The sequence below is a fragment of the Mustela nigripes genome, chromosome X (genome assembly GCF_022355385.1).
Source record: "Mustela nigripes isolate SB6536 chromosome X, MUSNIG.SB6536, whole genome shotgun sequence".
Lineage (NCBI taxonomy): Eukaryota > Metazoa > Chordata > Mammalia > Carnivora > Mustelidae > Mustela > Mustela nigripes.
This window is the reverse complement of record NC_081575.1, coordinates 109,008,707-109,035,286: the sequence shown is the minus strand read 5'-3', so window position 1 is coordinate 109,035,286 and position 26,580 is coordinate 109,008,707. Positions and strand designations below refer to the sequence as shown.

Below are 26,580 nucleotides of genomic sequence, written 5' to 3'. Positions count from 1 at the left end.
GGGCCTTGCGACAGTCAGGCAAGCATAAGAAGAATCACACTTTGGGCAAGCTTGTGAACACACCACCTGTCCTCACCTTCTCCTCTCCGTGGTGATGGGGCACCGCTGACATTGGGAAAAGCCCTTCCCCCACCTTACAGAACTCAATGTTTGCTCACTAAATGAAAGAACAAATCTACTCATTCTTCCGGTTCAAACGTGCTACCCTACTCTGTTCATTCCCTCGTCAGAAGCTTTCTGAGCGCCTGTTTCGTGCGAGGTGCCGGGAAGAGCGCGAGACTGTGCCAAGCTTCTGACCCAAGCCGCACAGCCTTGTGGTTCTCCTGGGCCTTCCACCTCAGGCCACAGAACCATTTCTATTTTGCTCTACTTTGTATCTCACATTTGACCTCTGGCTCCAACTCCACTTCTGCCCCCCGGTCCAAGACTTGCCCGGCCTACTGCAAACCCACTCACTTGGGTGCTTCTTCCTGCCCTGTGTGCGGACAATGTACACACCCTGCTCTTGGGTATCAACCTTGAGTAAAAACCCAATTCTCAGACTATGACCAACAATTCCTGCTACAGCCAAGAACCAGCAGAGGCTTTCCAGAAAATGTTAGTAACACGTAGGACTTTGAAAGTCACGTCTGAAGCGCGGCAACATCACTCAACAAAGGGAGGAGATCGTGCTCAGGGCCCATGGAGAGACACTCATGGTCCTCCGCAATGGCAGTGGGGGTGGGGAAGGGGCCAGAAGGTCCCAAGTTGCAGATGTGCAGTGGGCCTAGGGCCCCACTGTAGACCCCCGAGGGCCACAGTGTATGTGAGATCATACATTTTAGCAAGGTGAGGAACGTATCTGGCTTTTGACCATTTATGCCCCCAACCCACCGCACAATGTCCAATAATAATAAGTATTTGTGGAATCAATGAGGACTTTTTCTAACCCTGAGTTCTGTGATCTCCAGCTATCAGGACAAAGTAGACTCCAGAGACCTTAACTCATGATGATTTTACATAAGAAAAGGTCCACCTCAGGTGAGGAAGTGAATGAGCACCACCTCCCTTCTCCCCTCCATCTGTTGCAAAGATAAATGAACTCTTTAGAAGAGGTGTGGGTTTTAGAAATGGATCCTTAATCACGGATGGTAAATTCTAGTCCTGACCAACACTGATAAACAGACACTTGAAGCATCAAGTTCAGATTTACCCAGGACAAACTGAGGTTCAAAAGACAACATGAGGGGGGCGCCTGGGTGGCTCAGTGGGTTAAGCCGCTGCCTTCGGCTCAGGTCATGATCTCAGGGTCCTGGGATCGAGTCCCACGTCGGGCTCTCTGCTCAGCGGGGAGCCTGCTTCCTCCTCTCTCTCTCTCTGCCTGCCTCTCTGCCTACTTGTGATCTCTCTGTCAAATAAATAAATAAAATCTTAAAAAAAAAAAAAGACAACATGGGGGAATGCTTATCTTTCTTGGAAAATGATAAGAGAAGCCCAGGTAGGTATTCTGGTCCTGCTCAGGTCACATCACTCCCTAAACAATCTAGCATCAGTCCCCACAGAAGGATCTATGAACAGGGATTGTGATGGTGGCAAAGTACGATGGCTTCTGATGTTCCTCCAGCTCTGAGAAGATCTTGTCATCAACTATACCAGAAAATCTTGCCAAGGAGTAGGGGGTGACATTCCTTTACTTTTAAGTCCTTAGAAATTAAATCTTTCAATCCAGATGGCTCTGCTTTTGAGGAAATGCTTGGTACCATTTTTTCTCCTCTTTTTCTGGACAAGTCCTCTTCTCCTCAAACCCAGCTTGAAATTTACCTTTAGGAAAGTGATAATGATGAGTGCTCTCTCTTTTCTTGAACACTCACAACTGTGTTAATTTGCATTTCATGATATTCACTTCAACAAACATCCATGAAATGCAAAGTATCTTCAAGTTCCTTCTGTTGGCACCAGACGTGAAACCAGCAAAGAACATGATCCTAAGTCCAGGGAGCTTAGAGATTTACGCAAAAGAGCCCCCCCCCCCCACCATATTATGCAAGGTCCCTTTGGATGACCTTTATCAACCACGAGTTCTGGTACCAAAGAGGAAAAAATCATTAACAGCTTTTCAAACCATCTTAAATCTTGTCATGGGTGGAACGTTTGCTTATATGCGGACTGAACTTGCCTGCACATTCATTTCAGAGCATCTGATACAGAATTACATCCATAAAAGGCACTCAAATATTGTTTAGTGCTACATTTCTTTTCAAAAGCTTTCTTCCAAACTTTCCAACTGGTGCAAATCCATGCCTCACCTTAGTCTTCTGCAAGCACTAATCCAAGAATCATAGTAACGAGCGCTTTTCCTTCACATGTGAGAAAAACAATGAAGAAAATTTTAGGGACACCTGGGTGGCTCAGTGGGTTAAGCCGCTGCCTTCGGCTCAGGTCATGATCTCAGGGTCCTGGGATCGAGTCCCACATCGGGCTCTCTGCTCAGCAGCGAGCCTGCTTTCTCCTCTCTCTCTCTCTCTCAGCCTGCCTCTCTGCCTACTTGTGATCTCTCTCTGTCAAATAAATAAATAAAATCTTTAAAAAAAATTTTTTTAATAAGCAGAAGCATATCCAGAGTAACTTTAGAACTCATATATGCTTACAGGGCAAAATAGGGCATAGGACATATTTATTACACTTCCCATCAGTGGAGAATGGCTTGGATGGCTCATCTCTCCTTGGCTTCTTAAGGAAAACATTAACAGTACTAATCATTGTGTACTTCAAGGTAACACAGGGAAAGCGTGAAGGTAGAACACAACCTGTCTTACCGTTCTGATTGGTTAAGAGGACAAATACAAGGCTCGTGGATGAGATAAGCAAGTTCCAAAAAAAAAGAGAAAATTACAAAGTCCTTAACAGGGTTCCAGAGCTCAGAGCCTAGTGTGAGAGGCGGACAGTGAATCACTATGGAGCAGAAACACCGGCAGGAGTGCCCGGTCGGATTTAAAAACAAGAGGGTCCGAGAAAAACCAGGTAGCTGGAAGAGGGAATGAGGGGTGAGCCAAAGCAATGAGAAAGGTCAAAGGCAGGATCGTGGAGCATGAAGGAAGAAAAGAGAGAGAGAGGGAAGTCGGGGTCTTGGAAGAGAACACTCAAAAACTGGCACTTAGGATGGAGGCCGTGCCTGACTCCCAGGGGACTCCCAACTCTACTGAACAGTGATATGAGGTGTGAGGCAAGATGGCATCCGCAAGTGGCAGGAGCAGAATGGAGGGACAGGTGGTCAGTGATTTGTGAGGCCAGAACGTCAGCAGGGTGGAGTGGATGTCCCCAAGGAGGATGGTGGGAGGCGCGCAAAAGCAGGACAATGAGAGAGCAGCCGACCAGTGAGGAGAGAGGCAGTGCGGCCAAGATACTGGAAAATGTGAGGGTGACTGTTTACAGTCTTTTCAAACCTGGGACACTATCAATAATCACAGCAGTACCACAGATACAGCCCAAGATGATGATCACCCTAGCAGACTACGAGATTCCAACGATGAGGACAGGACAGTATAGGCAGTCGAGGAGGTGGCTTCTGAATGAGGCAGGAGTTTGCAGTGGGAAAGAGTGAGAGGTCAGCATGTAGATGAAAGTTTCCAGAACAACAACGATTAGAAATAAGCTCTACTGGCATGAAAGCAGAGGAATGTAGACCTGGACTCTATCAAGAACCTCGAGTGTGGAAAGATCAGTATTTCTGACAGAGAATGTTCACTCGTCTATGACCAAGTTCCCAAAATGGTTTCTCTATGCCTCATCACCAGGCAGGTATTTGAGTAAAATATGCAATTTTCCTTATAAAAAACAAATGATGTTTTTCCTTTGAAGGAATGAATAAACAGAGCCTTAGCTCTGCTGTACCCCGACCTCTACACTCTGAGCTCTGTCAGGTTACCGGAGCGATCTCAGGGAGAGGGGAAAAACAGCAAACCAGGGCCAGCTGAGACTGGAGTGCTCCACTAGTTATAAAAACTCTGGGTCTCGGTTTCTTGACACACAAGAAAATCTTGGTGAGGTGTAAAGAGCGATATGACCGTTGGTGGTTATCAGCATTACAGCAATTCTACGGACTGGTCCCAGGGAGCCTGAGGGACAATGTGGCCATGAAAGCTTCTGAATTAAGCTCACACACATTTGTCACCAGCCTTGGGTGAAACCATCAGTGGCTGCAGCTGACATACTTGGAAGAAGGATGAGGTGAGGGATACCAAGGCCCCAGGGCGCATCTGAGGAGGGAGAAGTTGCCCACACCCCAATGTCCTGCCTTCGTCCACCTGATCCTGCCACAGGAGCCCCTGCGGAACGTGGCTGAAGTATTCGAGCACTTCCCACCGTTACCACAGCAAGGGCTGGCTCATGGCCGCTCCCTGATGGACAACTTGTTGGCCAAAAGTCACTAGTGAGCTCTGGTGTATCTGCATCTAAGTCTTGGCACTACAGATGTTGAGAAAAGACAAACTTGCCACCTGACTTGTAAATTGGTTAAAACAATGAGCTACAACCTCGTCCTGGACTCCCTTTTGTCGAGAATGCAAAGCAACCTAACAGTTTAGGGTTTCTCAACGTTAGCTACACATTTAGAATCACCGGGGGAATTTTTAAAATTCCCAATGCCTGGGCTACCCCCCACACCAATTCGAGCACAATTTCTAGAGGGTGGGACAGGAAATTGGCACTTTTTAGAGGTTCTCCAGGTCCTTCCAATATGCAGGTTGACATTCACTGATTTGGACAGGGCTTCTCAAACTTTAATGCACATACTATCCACTCGGGGATCTTGTGAAAATGCTAATTTGGGTTCAACAGGTCTAGAACGGGTCTGGGATTTAGCATTTCTAACAGGTTTCTGGGTGATGCATATACTGCTGGTCCATGGACCAACTCTGAGTAGCAAGATTCTCAAAAATGGTAAGTTTTTTGAAAACAAGGATCTTATCTTTATAACCTTTGCAGCCATCAAATACCTAGAACATTGCCTAGCAAATATCAGTTCTGAATAAATGTCTGAATGGATGAAATGGTGGATGGCCCAATCTTCCCCCAGACTATGGATCTACTTCTCTCAATTTTCAAACATCAGAAGTGAGGTTCAGTTGAATGAGGAAGAGGCAGGTATAGATTAGCTACACAAGAAAGCTTCATTTAAGGGGGCCTGGCTGGCTCAGTGGGTAGAGCATTTGACTCTTGATCTCAGGGTCTTGAGTCCAAGCCCCACGTTGGGTGTAGAGATTACTAAAAAAAAAAAGTCACATAAAAAAAGAAAGCTTCATCTATATGATCTGGCTTACCTGTTGGTCTGTACCACATTAATTATTTGTTTATAATTGTGGAAAAAACTTTTTTTAAAAAACATTTTATTTATTTATTTATTTGACAGAGAGAGAGAGAGAGAGAGATCACAAGCAGGCTGAGAGGGAAGCATAGAAAGAGAGGGAAGCAGGCTCCGCAATGAGCAGAGAGCCCGATGTGGGGCTCGATCCCAGGACCCTGAGATCATGACCTGAGCCGAAGGCAGAGGCTTAACCCACTGAGCCACCCAGGCACCCTAATTGTGGAAACAACTTAAAAGGTACCTCCAAAATGTAGGGCACATTTTCTCAGACATGGTAAGTGCACCAAATATTCGAGTTCAGAAGGGAATGCATAGCTTACAAATGGACATATCAAACCAAACAATGGAAAGATTAAAATGGTTTCATCCGCTGGTCCAAATGAAAAGAAAAGCACTTTGCTCAGTCACTTCTCTTGGTGGTCAGCTGTCCCCACATTCCCCAGAAATTCCCAATTTCCCAGAAGTTACCCAGCATGGCTGAAAAAACTTTTTCATGGCCTTCTCTGATGACTGAGATATAGCTCCAGGAGAAACTGAGTGCTGAACACTTTCAGTGTGGCTGTTAAGTGAGCCTCAGAGTGTCCCGAAGGGGTCTTACACCCTCAGCATCCCACCAGCTATAGAGAAAGCAGTGTTTAATATTTACTAATGAACGTCTTCCGCGTGGAGCTTCAGGGGGGCCCTTGAGAGAAAGATCCATAGAAGCCAGAGCCCAGGAGCACTCAGCTTTGCCTCTGCTTGTTAACACCTCCCCAAGAGATGCAATTATTCTGCATGGCTGGGATTTCTGCTCAGAACTTCCAACATCCACGTCAGTCAGTTATTAAAGCAGGCTTATCAACATCATGGTTTATGAGGTAAGAGGGGAAAAAGAAGACTACTGTCTACCTCAATGTCAGAAGTGCCTGGCAGACCACAGTTCGTGAGAGAAGCCAAGGAGACAGCCCAGAGATGAATTCACTCATGGAAATGTCACATTCCAGACTAAAAAAACCAATAGAACAGATCGATGGAACCAGGAGCTGGTTATTTGAAAAGATAAACAAAAGGGATAAATCTTTAGCCAGACTCATCAAGAAAAAGAGACAGCATTTGAATAAATAAAACTGGAAATGAAGGAAAAGAAATAACAACTGACGCCACAGAAATACAAAAAACTATCAGAGAATATTATGAAAAATTATAAGCCAACAAATTGGACAACCTAGAGGAAATGGACAAATTCCCAGAGACATAACCTCCCAAAACTGAATCAGGAAGAAACAGAAAATTTGAACAGACTGATTACCAGCAATGAAATTCAATCAGTCATCAAAAAATTCCCAACAAACTAAAGTCAGGACCAGATGGTCTCACAGGGGAATTCTACCAAACACTTAAAGCAGAGTTAATATCTATTCTTCTCAAACTATTCCAAAAAATAGAAGAGGAAGGAAACTTCCAAATTCATTCTATCAGACCAGCATTGCCTTGACACTAAAACCAGGTAAGACACTACAAAAAAAAGAGAACTATAGGCCAATATCCCTGATGAACATACATGCAACAATGAGAGGAGAAGGGAGCTGAGGGAAATCGGAGGGGGAGACGAGCCGTGAGAGGCTGTGGCCTCTGAGAAACAAACTGGGGGTTTGGGAGGGGAGGGAGGTGGGGAGTTGGGTGAGCCTGGTGGTAGGTATTAAGGAGGGTATGGATTGCATGGAGCACTGGCTGTGGTGCACAAACAATAAATCTTCAAATACTGAAAAAATAAAATGAAAATTAAAAAAAAATGCTCAACAAAATATCAACAAACCAAATCCAACAGTACATTAAAAAATCATTCACCACGATTAAGTGGGATTTATACCTGGATTGCCAGGATGGTTTGATAGTCACAAATCAATGTGCTACATCACATTAACAAGAGAAAGGTTAAAAACCAAACAATCACCTCAACAGATGCAGAAAAAGCATCTGACAAAGTACAACACCCATTCATGATAAAAACTCTTGACAAATAGGTCTAGAGGGAATATACCTCATCATAATGAAGGCCTTATATGAAAAATCCACAGCTAACACCATCCTTAGTGGGGAAAAACCTGACAGCATTTTCCCCTAAGGTCAGGAACAAGACAGGGATGTCCACTGTCCCCACTTCTACTCAACACAGTAGTGGAGGTCCTAGCCATAGTCAAACTTCCACTATTTGCAGATGGCATGAGACTCTATATGGAAAACCCTGAAGACTCCACCAAAAACTACTCAAACTGATAAATGAATTCAGTAAGGCTGCAGGACACAATATACAGAAATCTGTTGCATTTCTATACACTAACAATGAAGTACCAAAAAAAGAAATTAAGAGAAGAATCCCACTCACAGTTATACCAAAAATAATAAAATACTTAGGAATAAACTTAACCAAGGAGGTAAAAGACCTCTACCACAAAAACTACAAAAACACTGATGAAAGAAATTAAAGGAAAAAAAAATGTCACATTCCAAATGTCAACATCCTAGGATCATCAAAGCTTAGGGAGTCATTCACGGTTTCGTGACCCTGGGAGCTCATGACCTGAAAGAGTTTATCTAACTTGTAAAAAATCCTGACTTTTTATTGGGCAAGAACTTAGCGGCTTTTGCAACATTACCTTCTGCTTCTGTCACTGTACATATTACATAACTGGCAATGAGAAAGTGGATGAAGAACACAAGGAGCAGTAATCAAGGCTCCGCTCGGTCATGCCGATATGAATGGAAGTGCAGATAGATACTTGAAAAGTATGCAGAAATGCCTCCGTGTCTGTAAGGCACCCACACTGTACCTCACATTTTCCTGCTTCTTTGTACATACTTTGTGATTGTATATTTTCAACAACTGTGCATGCTACACTGTTGAGACTGGATTTTGAGGTCTTCCTTATAAGAGCATTGAGTTTTGTTAACAGCAAGCAAGTGGCTCATGGATCAGCTTGACCTGTCAAGGCGTGGCTTAAAGCTTTGTTAGGCTATAGGGTAGGTTAGGGGAGCACTGTTCCCTCGACTGCCCCTTCTGGATTCCCAGTAAGATGCTAGGTGCATTCAGCAAAGTTTTCCGACCGTGCTTGGCTGGAACTCCAACATCTCCCATCCCTGGTGACTTCTGGGATATTACCTCAGCTCACAGCCCACCCATGCCCCAGGCTTATTTTCTTCCAGGTCTGGTGGAGTCTTGCCCTGTTGATGCATGGCTTAGTATTGGGCAAGACTCGAGGGACTCCTATATATAGCTTTCTGGAGTTCTTCCTTTGTACAGTTCGCTCCTCAGCAATTCATTGGCCTGAAAAGTCCAGCCACCTTGGCATCCCTGAATTACAACCTGTTTCCTCTATCTGATGAGTCTTCTGCTTTCTGTTGGGGCTCCACTGGGCTCTGCTGCAATTTAGAAGAAAGCCAGGGTTGATGTGAAATCCTTTTCTCAAGGATTACATCCCCACGCTGTGTATTACCCAGTGCCTAAAAACAGTGGGTTCATGTATTTTGTCCAATTTAAAAGTTGTCTTTGGCAGGAGGGTAAGTCTCACACCTTTGACTCCATCATGGCTATAACCAGAAGTTATGTTTGCTTAAAAAGACTGTTTCTTTAATTAGAATTTATTTTTTTTCTAGGTTTAATAGAACTTGAAGCTCTATCTTTAAAAGTCTGAGCTATTTCAAGGTCTAATTCCCAAAAGAAGTCCTAGAGAAAGAATTTCTAAATGAAAAGGTGTAAGAGAGTTTTTAATTATCCTAGAGTCTCCTCTGCTAGTCGTATGCACCTTTCTCTAACAGGGAAGGTTGAATGTTCCCTAAGGAAAAGTAGAGTCAGTATTAAACATCGTTATATGGAAAATTTAAATACATGCAGTAAGTCAGTGCCATCCAACTTTTTTCAGATAATGGCACACATATATAATGATAATATGTTCATGACATATCACTGGAAGCCAAACACCGTTGAAGGCCATCAACCCAGAGTGGGTTTCGGGCTACCTAAGGCCCTTTCCATCCACCTGGAGAGCTGAGGGACTCACCACCTTATATGCCCATAACCCGCTTATAGCACATGGGTTAGGATTTGCCACGGAAGTAAACTTTGAGTCTAGATGTCACTAAGAACTGAGCAAAAAGCTGACCTCAAATCTCGGGTCCCCGGAAAGAGAACAGAACTTCCACAGACATTATGAGAGGCAGGCAGCAGGCAGGGATGAGGGAGGCCTGAAGGGATTTTAACCGCGGACAAGCCGCCGTGGAAGCCCCGGAGGCCTCATTACTCACAGCCCGTTTCCCTCTTAGAAAAAGATGCTTCTATCTGAAGCTTCTTCAGAGAACGGCACCCAAAAGATACTTCCATACTGGTCCAACTCCAGGGTCACCATTTATACTGGGCATCTCCTGGAATTGTGGGGCATGGCCATTGAGGTTGCGCAGAGACAAATATAAAAGAACAGCTTACCGAGTTCATTATTTTATTTGCAGGCTATACAATCTTAAGTTTCAGGAAATACTTGTGCTTTTAGCCTTTTTTCTAATATCAGAATGAAAGAACTTCTACTCTCATAAATCAACTTCAAAAATTAGTAATGATGTGAAAAGGAGATATTTGCAGAGAGGACCTTTCCTTTGTACTTATGATTGGGCTTTAAGCATGACATGTGCCATTAACACATAAAGGCACGTGAACAAGTCATACATAAAATGCAACTCATTAAGGAAGCACTTTTACATTTTGGGGGGTCTATTTAAACATAATCAAGGATGCAAAATTATGCAAGTCTTTTTCCATAGAAATTTTCCGTTTTCTACTTGTTAAGTCATTTACATTGAGATGACAATTTAATGCTAATTTTTTAAAAAGAGTTATTTATTTGAGGAAGAGAGGGAGCATGCATATGCACAGGTAGGGGGAGGGGCAGAGGGAAAGAATCTTTAAGCAGACTCCCTGATGAGCACGGACCCCGCCGGGAGGCTCAGTCTCAGGACCCTGAGATCATGACCCGAGCCAAAACCAAGAGTCGGACACTTTACTGATTGAGCCACCCAGGTGCCCGTTTTATGCTAAATTTTGAAAGCTGTTTCTTTTTTTTTTTTTAAGATTTTATTTATTTATTTGACAGACAGAGATCACAAGTAGGCAGAGAGGCAGGCAGAGAGGAAGGAAAGCAGGCTTCCTGCCGAGCAGAAAGCCCAATGTGGGGCATGATCCCAGGACCCTGGGATCATGACCTGAGCTGAAGGCAGCGGCCTAACCCTCTGAGCCACCCAGGAGCCCCTGGAAAGCTGTTTCTAATGATACTTTTGGCTCATCCAAAGCACGTGGCTAGTAACACAGTCTACCTCTCAAGGATGTTCATCCTATAGCTGAGTGTTCATTTGCATTTATGTTTAGAAAACTGTATTGATTCTCCATCTTGACACATGTTTTTCTTCCATTAAAAGGGTAGTAGATATAATCAAAAATCATTTTGCTTCATTGCCAGAGACACTGACATTTATAAAGCAGCTTATATTATGTTTTAAGAGATTTTCTTAGCTCTTGCCCTACCTCTAAGAGGTAACAAAGAAAGCTGTTATGGATGAAGGCCAGGGAGTATCTTCATTTCACAGATAAGGACCAGGAAGGAATATGAGGTAAAGGGCATGCCCATGGCCATTATGAACATCAAGATCATCCATCCAAGCCAGCTGTAGCAACTATTCATAAATTCCTAAATGCCTACGTTCCATTTCCATTCTTCACCAGACATATCTATATTTGAGTTTTCAAAGGAAAACTTATTCCTTGGCATAAAAATTTGTTTGGGGGTCTTTTTCTCTCTACTCTGTGAATTTGGCTTATAGGCCATGTGCAATGAGTGAAAAAATACAATTCCCAGGTCAAATCTAGGCCCTCAGGCTGCTCAGCTGAGCCCAAGCCTGACTGGTAGCGTGTGGTTACATCTGTTTGCCACCTTGGGGGAAAAGGCTCTGATAAGGGAGATCTGTGGTCTTATGTTATAAAGAATATTCCCAGGAAGACTGAGGACAAAACCAATGTCCTTGAAATTCATGCAATTACTTATCAGGCAATTATTTAGTCTCAAATCGCCTTATAAGAAAAACAGACCAATCAATATTCTCTTAACAGTAGCATTGCAGAGAATGAGTTCTTAATTTTGCCGAAGTTCGATTTAGCAGTATTTTCTTTCAAAGACTGTGCCTTTGGTGTCATGTCTAACAACTCTTTCTCCAATGTTTTCATAAATAACATTCTGTGGTTTTGGTTTTACATGTAGATCTATGTTACATTTTAGTAGAACTATTTCACATGTAGATCTACTCAATCCATTCTGAGTTAATTTTTGTAGGATGTGTTAAGTTTAGGTTAAGGTATTTTTGTTTTTGTTTTGTTTATGGATTTCCAATGGTGCCAGTACCACTTCTAAAAAGACTACCCTTTCTTTCTTAAATTCTCCTTGCACCTTTGTTGAAAATTAATCGGCTATATTTTTTGGGTCTGTTTCTAAACATTCTATCTTGGGGGCCAGCAAACTATAGCCCATGGACCAAATCTGGCTTGCTACCTATTTCTGTTCATCCCACTGAGAATAGTTTATACATTTTTAAATGGTTTTAAAAAACCAAAGAAGAATATTTCAAGGAATGTGAAATCACACAAAATTCAAATTTAAGTGTCTATAAATAAAGTTTTATTGGAACTCAGCCATGCCCATTCATTTGCTTCTATGACTTGCTTTTGCATAGTTGCAACAAAGACCATCAAGCCTAAAATATTTACTCTCTGGCCCTTTTCAGAAAAAGTTGGCTAAGCTCTGATCTAGAATATGAGGCTCCTTATATATATCCATGCAGAACCTCAGGGGCTCTCTGAATGCCATTGTAAAAAAAAAAATGCTTGTAAGGACAGAAGCTTTAAATAGAACCTCCTAAAGCCCTGAGGAAGGCAGAAAAGGAATGTACTTAATAGCCAGCTACCCTTTCCAACTAGGACTGAAATATAAAAGCCTGAAGTAAAACTATTCTTACAAGGATGAATTGTACTACATTATCTAGTTAACTAGAAAATGGAGGAAATTTAAGTTTAAAAGGTATTTATTTTTAATGATGTTTTTCTTAAATATCTCTCTGAGTCATAAACTAAGAAAAAACACTTATAATGTGAAAGATGACAGGTTAATGTCATAAATATAAGGTATTTTTATAAAAATCAATTGGAAAATGACACACAAGATTTTCAACTTGAGTAATCATTTTTAAAAATGCAAACACCTATCAGATTAGCAGAGATTAGAAAGAATGATAATATCCAAGGATGGCAAGGATAGGAAAACATATTCGCACACACTGCTGGGGAGGCTAAATTGGCATAATCTTTCATAACATCCCTCAAATATATTTAAAAGGAACTGAGGCAGCATTACAGTTAGCTACTTATCATCAAGAAATAATAACAACTATTACCATTTTTACAGTACTCACTCTGAGCAAGGCATGCTAAGTGCTTCACCTCCTTTAACTCATTTAATCTTTGCAATGCGAGGAGGTAAGTACTACCATCAACCCCACTTCACAGATGTGGAAACTGAGGCACAGAGAAACTGAGCAATCTTCCCAAGGTTATACAAGTAGTAGAAAGTGGTAGAACCAATTACATGGGCAAGAGTTTACAAAGTGATGACCACATGCAACATGGTCTAAAATAAGGAAAATCTAGAAACAAACATAAAAGAGAACTGCAATACTTTGTACAGCAGGACTCTAAGGAACTATTTAACCATGCTGCCGAAGACAGGCATGATATGTTTGGAAAAAAGAGGGTTACAAAATAATGTGTGTGTATATGATCTTATTTTCTTTTGAGCTGAAATTTGTGTGTGTCTCTGTGTGTAAAACACTTGGAAGACTACAGCTCAGATACTGAGAGGTACCGAAGGTGGTGAGGTGATTTCGACTTTTCCTGGTATTTATCTATTTATCTGTTTTCCTTCTCACTTTTTCTCTAGAGTAGGTATTACTCATATAATTTTAAAATACTATCTAAAAGTACATCCCATGCTACTTTCTGTCTCAGAAAAGCATATTTTAGTAAAATGTAAATGTGAACGTAAAGAGCTTTGTGATACTTCCATAAGACAGAGGTTATAGAACTATAATAAATTACTTCTTTCCTAAGAAAAGTCAAAAAATAGATAATAAAAGGGAATTTCAGGGCAAGTGCTAAACTGAATTTCAGGACAGTTCAGTACGTGAAGTAAAAACTTCCAGTCACTGGGCGTTTGTTTTTTTCTTCTTCCCATAATAACTTCTCAGAGCACTAATGAGAATTCAACTTTTACGTTTCTAAAGCCCTTTGAGCCACAACATCTCATTTAATTCTCACAATGGCCCTCTCTGAGTAATACAAACAGAAAGGTTGGCCATGGAAAACAGAAAGAGTTTCTCTAATTCGCTGAGACACCTGCAGGTTTTTCTGTGTGTTGCAGGAGAAAAGGATCCCGTGGCGGTGTTGCACGGATTACTAACTTCCTGCCGCTCTGGACGGGGGGTGACTGTCAGGCTGAACAAACGCAGGGTCCCTTTCAACAGTTCGGCATCACTTGCGGGGGCATAAAAAGCTGGGGAGTCTCATCAATGGCAAACTCCTCTATCAAAAATCTGGCATCATGGCCGTCAGAATTTGGGGATGGTACTGTTTTGTCCGTCTCCTGGTAAACAAAAGAGAAAATTTCTACCACATCAAGTCCTACGTTTACCAACCTCATCTAATTAAAAAAAAAATTTAAATTTAATCTAATTTAAAAATTTTTAAATGAGCACAGTGAGGAAGAGTTTTGATCCAACGTACTTACGGTATCAGGATTCTTCGCAACGGTTCCAGTGTTCTGGTTACTTTAAAGAGGAAGACAAAACAGAAGCGAACGGTATTCCTTGGGATTTCTAATGCTCTGAGGAGGAGATATATTGTGGCTTCTGACTCTAGGAAGGACATATGCAGTCTAACACATAAATACCACAAAAAATACGTCCTATGACACAAAAGACGCATTTGGTGAACACTGGCGTTCTTCAGATGTGTGTAAGCCCAGATGATCCCGGCCCTATGCTTAACTTCTTCATTCACTCATGAAACATGTCCTTCTAATGGGTCTGTCAGTGTGTCATCATTTTCAGGGTGACACCTGCTAATTTACTCCTCACCCTTGAAACCACACTTAATCCTAGCATTTTAGCTCTGCTAAAAGCTTCAGCAGTGCAGAGAGAAGGGGTCAAGGCCAGCAATCTATTTAGCTGATGGGCTTTCTTACACCAGCCTGAGAACCTTTCTTGAGATTCCTAAAACCTCTTCTCTTTGAGGAAACATCCTTACTTCCTATGGGGCGGGAAGCAAGGGAGTGTGAAGACATTTCTCTCGTGAATAAGTGTTCCAATTAATGAATTAATCAGAGGGAGGCAGGAAGGGAAAATAAACATTAGAACAAACAAAGGAACACATAATCACAGGATGACTTAAGAAGGAGCTCAGGACTCCCACCTGCCTCTTCCTCTCTCCCCTCCTTCCTCCCTCTCTCCCGCTTCCCCTTCTCTTCCTTCCTTCTTTCCTTTCATTCATTCTTCATGCTAAAAGCAACCAGAAAACTAAGTGGTACCCAGCAGGAAGAAAGAGGAAGGCAAGATCAGCCGGCACGGAAGAAAGCAGAAGGAAGGGGGAGAAGAGAGCTTCAGGCACGGAAAGAACCAATATTAGCCCTGAGCTGAGCCCATCATCTCCTCTGCACTGATGAGCATTTCATTTCTGTGGAGGGGACAGTGGAATCAGAAAGTCGCGGATGATCTGACCCAAAGCGATCACAAACATGGATACCACCAACATGCAAGCAGACGGGGTGATGGCATGGTAATACCATTTCCTTGATTAAATAATGATCACATCTTTAAGGCAGAAAGCAAATTTGATAGGCACTTGCCCTAGATATCCAGCAACAGAGGGTGACTCTGTGAGTAGATAAGTCGCCTCTGGGAGCGGCTGAGCCCCACCTTCTTCTTCTTCTTCTTCTTTTTTTTTTTTTGACTTTTAAAGATTTTATCTGTTTCAGGTTTCACTTGGTAAGTCTTCAACATTTGGAAACATTATCAGCTTGGAAGAAATATGGAATAGAGATGAGGATCCTTTGGAAGAGAAGGGAAGTGTCCTAGAGTTCTTCCCTAATTCTCTTTTTGGTTATTTGCAATTTACCACTTTCTATCCCATCAGAAAAGTAAATGTCGAAGCTGAGCCCCACCTTCTAAGAGCATCTGACAGCCCCACAAGGCAGCTCAGGCCCCACAACCCCGCCCTAGTTCTGCCCCTGGCATGGTTGGAGACCCTGGGAAAGTCACTCCTGCGCTCTAGGCCTCTGGTCCTTCCCCGTGGTCTACACAGGACACCCGTGGTCCCACCTAACTTCCAGGGCCACCATGAGGGAAAGGAATGGCGATGAGGGGCCCTGGGCTGCTGCTGCCAGCTACCCTGGAAGCGTCCTGCACTGGGAAGCCGCGGTCGCGCACATAAACTGACCCATTATTAACTGAGGTGCTCAAGAGTTGTCTAGAAAGGAGGAGTGTAGAGATGAAGGAAGCTGCAGCCCTAACTCCGCCCTCACAGCAGGTCCAGCTCCAAATACTGAACGGTCCCTGGTTTGAAATATCCTGAGGAAAAGGTGAGACTCTCACCTCATATTTTTTTCTCTTCTTGAAAAGATTTTTAATTTATTCATTTGAGAGAGAGAGAGAGAGAGAGAGAGCAAGTGAGAGCAAAGGGGGGGGGGGGGGGGAGGGGAGAGGCAGAGGGAGAAGCAGATTCCCAGCTGAGCAGGGAGTCCTAGGTGGGACTCGGTCCTGGCACCCCGGGATCATGACCCCAGCTGAAGGCTGACGCTTAACCACCTATGCCACCCAGGCACCCCACTTTGTATTTTTTCTTCTATTTCTACCTTTATCTAATCTTCTGGCTTCCTTCTTTCTCTAGGGCACATCTATCAGTTTCCTCCCCCTCCTTCCATCTCCATGCTCCATGGTTTTTATCAATAATATTATCTTTCATAGTGTTTACTTTCATGGTCTCAAATAGGCTTATACCCATGAAGAAATGAGGGCGGGGAGTGTCTGCTTTGTTAGGGGTCAAAGACACAGCTACTCAGGGGAGCTTTTTTTTTTTTTTTTTTTTTAAGATTTTTATTTATTTATTTAACAGACAGAGATCACAAGTAGGCAGAGAAGCAGGCAAAGAGAGAGGAGGAAGCAGGCTCCCAGCTGAGCAGAGAGCCCAATGCGGGTCTCGATCCCAGGACCCTGGGATCATGACCTGAGCCGAAGGCAGAGGCTTTAACCCACTGAGCCACCCAGGCGCCCAGGGGAGCTTTTTAATAAGAAATATACACTTAAAGATCCTTGTTTACAAAGGGCTCACATGGGAAGCCCTTCCTTCCAGGTTAGGGGGGCTGAGGCCAAGAGACTGTCGGCCAAGGTCAGGAACATCAGCCCTCTCCACAGCTGGGCTCGCTTACCCCCAGGTGGCAGCGGTCTGAGCAAGGAGAGCCCGGAGGTGGCCACCGTTATAGCTGAACCCCAGCCTGGCCTGCACCAGGCTGCTCTCAGCCTTTCTTTAGGGAAAGCAGACCTTCATTGGAAACCAGACCCAGAGGCTTCTGAACCCTTTCAACCATGCTCTGAGCACAAATCACGAAGGCAGGGATGGGGGCGGCAGGAACACAGATGAAGGAGCTATTTTTGAGTGACTGGAAATAAAAGCTAAACACAGGTGTGTTCTGTGCAAATGGAAATGTTCCCAAATCCACAAGAATTCTTTATAAATAAACTAAAAAACAAACCATTTGGGTTGCCACATTTCATCCTAGTTTCCAGGGACACACACAAATAGTTCAGGTCTTTGCACATTATTTCAGGAACCGTGGAGGGCTTACAGGCACCCGCTAAGGGTGTCTGACTCATTTTCTAGAAAGCTACACGAAATGACAATCTAGGGCTAAAAACGAGGGCAATGCCTGCCCTGTGACTCCTGCCACAGCCCAGAAAAACAGGACAAAGGGAAACCACCTTAGCTAACTCTGAAACAAAAACACCAATGGAATTTGGGGTAAATTGAAAACCTCTCCAGCCAAAGAAGTTGAATTTAGACAATAATGATTCAGGTCTTTCATCTCAACTCATACACATAATAAAGCAGCATATCAAAATACACATTAAACAAATCAAAGCGAAGCTCTTCTCTTTACAGTATCAACAGCACACATTCATCTAAATGAATTTATAAGTGATTCTTTAACTCTGAGGAAGATGTAAGAATTTTCTATAACGTCAGCAGGGTATGACAGACTCAGAGTCCATTTCCCCCCACTTTTCAGCAAGTAAAATACTTAACGGCATATTTTTTCTCCAAATTCTTGCTGAAATCTCACCCCTTGTGAATTCTGAGCTATTTTCAGGCAAGTCTTCCACCACTGTTACCGCCCCCCCCCCCCCAAAACACGGGGTTCCTGCTCCAGCAGCAAACTGGGCCCAATCACAAGAGCCCTTCCTTCCCCATTTCCAAGGTCAGAGAAAGAGCAACCAAAGTTGAAGTGACGATCTATGTATACGCAGCACCTTAGCAAATCCTCACAGCAGCCCTGTGAGGTCTGCCTTCTGGCTGAGGAAACTGAGGCTCAGAGGGGTTAAGTGAAATGCCCAGTGACACACAGCCATAAATGGTGTTGCTGGGATTCAAACCCTGGTTTCTCTGAGCAGGTAGCCTACAAGGCGCTTGTCATTTTAAAATGCTTCCAACCAAGTGGAACGTTAGGTCAAGGGTGGCAGATATTTTGGGGGAATAAAAGTCAAAACCGGCAGAAGGACAGGATATCAAGAGACCCGATTTCACAGACCATATAAAAGAACAATAAAAACAAAACTGATAGTGCACAGGGGACATTCTAAAGTAACAAGCTAAAAAATGGGCCCAGGTACATAATGCAGCATGAGTTAAGACTGGCTGTATTATTAGCTATTGAAAAACCAGCTACGTGGGTTGACAGAGGGCATCCTGGGCAGCAGGAACACGGCCGGGGTCAAGTTAGGGAGGATGCATGAGCAGGTTGGGGACATCCCAGGAGAGCTTGCTGTAGAACAGTGATGTGGACCAAGACCAGAAAAGCCAGACTGAGGCCAGAGCGCCTGGGCAAATGGGTGCCAGGAGAATCGAGTTGGATTTGACAATAAAGGAGAGGAAAGTTGCTAAAGACTTTCACTGGAGCAGAGGGGTCCCACGAGCAAAGCACCATTAGGAGATGATAAAACGAGGGGGCTGGGGTGCCAGCATCCCTCCGCCCCTGACCGCCCCAGCGTTCTCCTCTGGAACAGGTGCCATGGAGAGAGCCGGGAGAGGAAGGAAGTACAGCCTCTGGCCTGGGCCTGGCTCTCCCAAGGACATGAAGAGGCAGGGACACAGGACGGCAGAATCGCTAGGTTCTGGCGCTGCTGGGCTCACGAGCGTGGGTAGGGCTGACGGAGGGGGAGCAAGGGTGAAAATGACACAGGCGCTCTCGGCCTGAGGGGCGGGAGCAGGGTGTAAGCCAAGTCAAGAGGCCAAGTGTACGGCAAGAAGAACGAGGTCGCGTTTTGCAACTGTCATAATATTATCTATAAGCTGCTTCCATTTCTAAACTGCACTTAACTGCAGGAAGCTACGAAAGCAGGGACATCTGGCACGATCTCCCGGACAACTGAGACCAAGCCTGGCACAGCCGTCCGCTCCTTTCCCCCGGCCGTGCGCATGGAGGATGGAACAAGGAGACAGTCTCTTTCTGACTAAGCTCCTTAGAAAAATTCAATTCTTTTTATCAGACTGGATCTCAAGCTGGTAGGAACAAAAACATCAAGATGAATGTGTTCTCATCATATGTAATCAAATGACAGGGACAGGAATATAATATATTAAGGTAGAAATAGATGTATTCAGATAACAGACCATCCGTGGTAGGTCCCCCCCCCCTCCCCAAACCTTATTAAATATTATTGGTACATCTGGTTTTTGGTTAAAAAGAGGCTGCCCCCCTCTGGATGAAAAGAAAAACAAAAACAGTAGAGTGCCTCCCCCCATTGCAAAGCATGGGTTACTGTGCTCTCTGGGCACTCGTCAACAGGAGAAAGTGATCTGCCCCTTTCCCTGTAGGACTAACACCAATTATCTGTGCTGATTATTGAACTATTCGTATTTGCTTTACACCTATTTAGCAACTTCCTTATTCCGAGTGTTCCGTGCAGGGTATGGTTCAAAATAGGAAACGCACCGTGCAGAAGCCACCTGAAGGAGGCGCGGCTGAAGGTTGACGGGGAAGGGTGGTAAAGAAAGGGAAGAACTGCTCTGCCTCCTTGGCAGAAAGGAACAAGACAGGCCGCATTTTACCCGGCTCTGATTTCCTCCTGCCACGGAAAACACTTAGGAGAAATACGCTAAAATGAATGCGGGAGAACAGCTTACACGTAAAACAATGGTCAAGTCCTTGGCCTCTCAGCAGCACTGGTAGTAGTTTGCTATTCCAGAAAGGAATTCCATCACTTTATGGACACACCTGGGGATGCGGGAAGGGGGTGTAGGCAAACCCCGTGATCCCCTGCTTCTCTGTAATGGCCACAGGAGCGAGACCCAGAGCCTACTCCCCCCACCCTAACCCCTGCCTGTTCTCTCTCCTCTTTCCCCGCACTCTCCACCCTGCCAATGCTTTCCAGCCCTGCACGAGCACAGGCAGCCATGACGGCCCCCAAGTCACGCTTGTCCCGAGAACATCACGTGTTCCCTGCCACTCACTTGGACCTCAGAATAAAGCTACTTAGACATCTGAAAGATGGGCCAGCTTTTCACCATACGTGACCATCATGAGAATCCTGTTACTCAGACAAAACGTGATCTATTCTAGGAATCATTTAAATAATGTATCTTTCAACCACCTACTTGGTGAGGACCATTGCATGAAAGCATAAACAGTACATGGTTCGGGCCCTGTTAAGCTGTGTCACTTCACACAGATTTTTATAGCTCTCTGTATGTTTATAGAGCTCTGCCTGCAGTGATGATAAAATCAAGCAAAATTGAAAAGACAAGCAAAATTCTCTCAGCCATGCTACCTGTCTTTGATCAGAATAGCACACATTCTTTACACATTTGCTGCCCGTGAGGTATGACCTGCATTTTTTTTTAAAGATTTTATTTATTTATTTGACAGAGAGAAATCACAAGTAGATGGAGAGGCAGGCAGAGAGAGAGAGAGAGGGAAGCAGGCTCCCTGCTGAGCAGAGAGCCCGATGCGGGACTCGATCCCAGGACCCTGAGATCATGACCTGAGCCGAAGGCAGAGGCTTTAACCCACTGAGCCACCCAGGCGTCCCTGACCTGCATTTTTAAAGCCCCTCTTTGGATACCTCAGGACAGGGAGGGCTCTCCAGCCAAGCAGGCCACCTACTGGGTTAGCCGCTCTGGGATGGAGTTTTCCACCGGGCCGTGCCAATCTGCAGCTGGCTCCAAGGCCAACAGAACCGATTTGGTTTTCAAGTTCGTTCACTCACCTGGATGTGTCGGGCTTAGCCCGATCAAGAGAAAAGACGCAAGAGTCTTTCTCAGGAAGGAGTTCAGGAAATGAAAATCAAATGTTTAAAGGCCTAAAACAAAAGCTTGTACCGTCCAGTCAATGCCTCTGAGCGGCTCGCCGTTTCAAAGGCAGGAGGGAAGCTTTGCTTACCTTATTGATGAGAGTCACTATATCTCCTTCTTTGATTGTCAATTCATCATCATTCTGCGCCTCATATGGAAATATTACTTTGCAGTAATCCTTGGCTGTAAGAAGAAAAGACAACACAACCTTTACAATGCCTCTTCTAATGGGTGACTCAGGAAAAGATGCCCACTCCCACATTAAGTTCAGGGACAAGCACACTTAACAGAGAGGATAAAAGGATTGAATAAAGAAAGGGTCACTTGCAAGAAACTACCTAAGATTGCTCATCTGGGGCTCACGCTTACTTATTCTCTTCACTTTTTCCCCTTCACAAATCATGTGATGTCATCAAGTGCCATTGACTGCTTTGCGTCTCTCAGGCAGAAAACCAAAAAGATTTCCTTGGTCTCAGGTGTATATTTTATGTGCTCTTTATTTTATATACCATTTTCTATACTCTTCGGGGGCATGTATAAGCAGACATGATCTACAAAGAGCAAAAAGCTTAAATTCTGCCCTCACTGCCTTCTTCCACACCTCACTGAATCAGAAACAGGTATCTGTGTATGTTAAATGCTTCCAAGGTACTCAAAACAATAATAAAAAAAAAAAAAACAAAGACTCCATTACGGTGTATCTCCTGAGACAGATATTTCTATGTGAACATGTGTCAACCACAAACAGCCAACAAATACTCACTAAATGTTCTTTATATACATGTGTATAGTGGGAAGACAAACTTGTTCAAATATGGCCCAAGGTCTCTCTGGGGGAAACTATTTAGGTGAGGATGGTCATTAGCAAGGATGTCCCCCAAAGACAGAGAAACACTGAAAACCAGTTCAAACATGCCATCAATTATATGCTTTTGATGTCTATCTGATGTTAGCGGTGCCAGGCTGACTCAGTCAGAAGAGCATATGGCTCCTGATCTTGGGGTTGTGAGCTCGAGCCTCCATGTTCAGTGTAGAGATTGCATTAGTAAATCAATAAACTTAAAAAAAAAAAGCAAGCCAATCTGATGTTAAATCTTCTCTATTTATGCAAAAGCACCAGTTTAGAAGAGAGCAAAAACATTGTCAGGTATCCGGGAAAGTAAAACTTGGAAAAGTGGGGTTCAATGACTTGGGATTGAAGGTAGAAAGGAAAATTCCAGAGAATTAGTATCTACTGGGACAGGCATTTTTTATTCTGCAGCTAAGTCAACAATCCTAATGGCTTTAGATGGCCTTAGATATTTCCCAAGGATCAGGGCAGTTCCTGCAGACAGATCATAACTTAGAGCTATATATGCAAGTATTAATTATATGGTCCCTAGCACAATTTATATGACTGAATTTTGGGGGTTTTATTATGGTTAATGTCACATCAATCAAAGAGAGTGATATATAAAATAAAGGCAATAAAAAGATCTGTAATACAGACACACTGTGGTCTAGGGTTGGTTCAGATATGATGGGAGGGAGAGGGGACTGGGAAAGAGAGGGACTCACTTTCTGTGGCAAATAGTTTTGCTTTCTGTCCCATGGACAGAGTATATCAGTTACATGCCCTGTCCTAGTGTTGGAAACCTTTCATCTTAGGTACTCTGGGCCCCTGATGCCTTTTGCTCATTAAGCCATGCCGAAGGGGACTGGTTTTAAATCCCATCAATATTAATCGGCCTAAAGGAAATAAAAGCAAAAATGAACTTTTGGGACTTCATCAAGAAAAAAAGCTTCTGCACAGCAAAGGAAACAGTCAGCAAAACAAAGAGGCAACCTACGGAATGGGAGAAGATATTTGCAAATGACAATACAGATAAAGGGCTCATATGCGAGGTCTATAAAGAACTCCTCAAACTTAACACATACAAAACAGATAATCATGTCAAAAAATGGGCAGAAGACATGAACAGACACTTCTCCAAAGAAGACATACAAATGGCTAACAGACACATGAAAAAATGTTCATCATCATTAGCCATCACGAAGATTCAAATCAAAACCACATTGAGATACCACCTTACTACCAGTTAGAATGGTCAAAATCAACAAGACGGTAAACAACAAGTGTTGGAAAGGATGTGGAGAAAGGGGAACCGTCTTACACTGTTGGTAGGAATGCAAGTTGGTGCAGCCATTTTGGAAAAAGTGTGGAGATTCCTCAAAAAATTAAAAATAGAGGTTCCCTATGACTCTGCAATTGCACTACTGGGTATGTACCCCAAAGATATAGATGTAGTGAAAAGAAGGGTCCCAATGTATGTATGTACCCCAATGTTCATAGCAGCAATGGCCAGAGTCGCCAAACTGTGGAAAGAACCAAGATGCCCAGGGTGCCTGGGTGGCTCAGTGGGTTAAGCCTCTGCCTTTAGCTCAGGTCATGATCTCAGGGTCCTGGGATCGAGTCCCGCATCGGGCTCTTTGCTCAGCAGGGAGCCTACTTACTCCTCCTCCTCTCTCTCTCTGACTGCCTCTCTGCCTACTTGTGATCTCTCTCTGTCAAATAAAATAAATAAAATCTTTTTTTAAAAAAGTTAAAAAATAAAAAGAACCACGATGCCCTTCAACAGATGAATGGATACAGAAGATGTGGTCCATATATACATGGAGTATTACGCCTCCATCAGAAAAAATGAATACCCAACTTTTATATCAACATGGGTAGGACTGGAGGAGATTATGCTGAGTGAAATAAGTGAAGCAGAAACAGTCAATTATCATATGGTTTCACTTACTTGTGAAGCATAAGGAAGAACATGGAGGACATTAGGAGAAGGAAAGGAAAAGTGAATTGGGGGAAAATGGAAGGGGAGACAACCATGAGTGACTATGGACTCTGAGAAACAAGCTGAGGGTTTTGGAACAGAGAGGGGTGGGGGGATGGGTGAGCCTGATGGTGGGTATTAAGGAGGGCACGGATTGCATGGAGCACTGGATGTGGTGCATAAACAATGAATCTTGGAACACTGAAAAAATAAAATAAAATTTAAAAAATATTAATCTGCCTAAAGATTCTTAGGTCCACAGTTACTTATGTTTCATCTCTCTTTAATTAGTAATAGCAAACCTCCCAAATTCTGAATCAGCCAAATATTCTAAAAGGAGGGAAAAAGCCAAGCATCTTTAAATTGGATAATGACAGCTCTTTACCAATTTTCCTACTGACTGTGCTAGTGAAATATGACTATCCAACCTCAGAACTTCCAACACTGAAGTAAATACAGCATTACTGAAGAACTGCCCTGCAGAGTCCCAGTCTGAAGAATAATTCATTGGACTGAAGTCATGGAAATATTTTACAAACAAGGTAAGACACCTGTGGTCAACAAAGGGAAAAGAAGCATTGTTTCTATTCCTTTCCATCAAAAAAGTTCATTAAGTGAGGTAGACATTTGTTCACAGGAGCCATTCCCCATCCTCTTCCCAGTTCATATAACCCTGCTGCAATCAGGTACTTTTTTGGGAACAGGGAACCCCCTCCCCCACCCATGGATGTGGAAATAAGTGAGATATGTCTAGGAAAATAATGTTAATCTCACTTCCCTTTGTCAATGATCGTCGATGTGATCTACTTAGATGTGAGAGGAAATCTGCTGGGAGGGGGAGTGAGGCTGTTAGATTTTGTTCCCTGATTAAAAAAAGGATTGTGAGGAAAATAGTTGCCCCTGCCTTTTTGCTTTCAACACTGTCTCGTCCTTGTTGGAAGACAGTATAGTGTTTGGCACTGTTGCAGTGCCATGAGAGGAAAGCCAGGAAAATCACAGAGGAGGGGACTCTTGAGTCTTGACACCACTGAGATGTCTGTCAGATTAACCAACGTTAGGGGGCCTGTCTCCGGGTCCCTTGTTACCTGACTCCATTAAACTGTACTGCTTACCGCCACTTTGTGGCTGCATAGGTCTTTATCACTCAAAGCAGAAGGTACTGTGACAAGAAGGAACTCCGTAGAAGAGGACATCTCCAGTTACCTCCCCCGAAACTCTTTTTTTTTTTTTTTGTTAGAGAGAGAGAGAGAGAGCACAAGCACAGGCAGACAGAGTGGCAGGCTAGAGGCAGAGGGAGAAGCAGGCTCCCTGCCGGGCAAGGAGCCTGATGTGGGACTCGATCCCAGGGCGCTGGGATCATGACCTGAGCCGAAGGCAGCCGCTTAACCAACTGAGCCACCCAGGCGTCCCGAAACTCTTGACTATAACCGGCCTCCATTCAGAAATTCCCTTCCTAGGCACCTGTGTCACTCCCTCTCCCCCCATCTCTTCCTTTGTTACCTCAAGAACTGGCCCATAGCAGGGGATCAGTAAATAACTGTGGGATTGATTTATAACCAACATAGTGAGAAAATATTTATAAAAAACTACTAGTGTGCCTTTAAAGTGTTTCACAGGGCCATTTTGTTTTCTGTCCAGTTTCGCTATTAGTGAAGGAGGGCAGGTATACCCCTGCTCCCCCTTTTTTTAAAAACAGCTTTAATGACATATAATTTTCATACCAAAAAATTCACCCATTTTAGTTACATGCTATGAATAGTTTTAATAAATGTATATAGTTACATGACCATCAGCATAACCTAGTTTTAAAACATTCCCACCACGTATGCGACTTTATGTGTGAAGCATTAGACAAAGAATTATCTGGAAGGCACCAATTTCAGATAAAAGGAGGAGATATGGGTATCAGTGGCTACTCTCAACTACCCTTGTCCATGAAGCAGGTTTTGACATCACGCTTGTCCCCTTTTGCATCACCATAACCTGAGGCAGCTCCCACTTAACGTTTCTTGATCCCCTAGTGATACCTACAAAGTGGAGGAAAATTTGAGGGACAGCTAAATAGGAGGAGAGTGTCCTGGGCCAGGAGTCAGGACTGTCAAGACTAGGCTCAGTCCCAGCTGGGCTGTCCTGAACATAAAATCTGAGGCAGCTACGCTGTAGCTTTGGACTTCAGTGTCCTTAGGTGTAAAATGAGAGACTGGCCAAGGAAGGATGAGAGAAGAGTCTGGTCAACTTCCACAGAGCACTTTTTTTTAGCAAACTTCAACTTATTCCCAAACTCCAATATAAAACAACTAAAAACAGAGATGCTCTGGTTAAATTAGAGAGTGGGGCTGGCCCATCCCCACCTGGGACCCTGAAACAATCTCAGTGAAGCTCTGGAGGCTCCAAAAACCACACCAGACTAGGCCCGAGTTCTGGCCACCTCTGACGTTCCATGGTTCTAGTCACGGGCACTGAAACTCAGCTATCTCCAATCAAACATGGCAACCAGAGACTCCCACTTTAAGTCCTCATGATATATTTAAAGTAAGATTTTGTCTTTACCACTGAGACATTTGGGTCCTAATTCAGCACTACTGGAAAATAAAAACATGTTGTCAGTTTGGATGTACCAGTAGTTTTTTTTTTTTTTAAAGATTTTATTTATTTATTTGACAGACAGAGATCACAAGTAGGCAGAGAAGCAGGCAGAGAGAGAGAGGAGGAAGCAGGCTCCCCGCTGAGCAGAGAGCCCG

General features: G+C 43.6%; 1 protein-coding gene across 3 annotated transcripts in view; it reads right to left on the bottom strand.

Moving 5' to 3' along the window:
• Positions 1–26,580, bottom strand: part of SH3KBP1 (SH3 domain containing kinase binding protein 1) — a 244,058-nt gene that overhangs the window by 62,860 nt on the left and 154,618 nt on the right. For all 3 annotated transcript variants that reach the window (XM_059384727.1, XM_059384726.1, XM_059384728.1), the window contains one exon: positions 21,115–21,209. In XM_059384727.1, the coding sequence (XP_059240710.1) occupies positions 21,115–21,209 (95 nt within the window). The remainder of the gene's footprint in view (positions 1–21,114; positions 21,210–26,580) is intronic.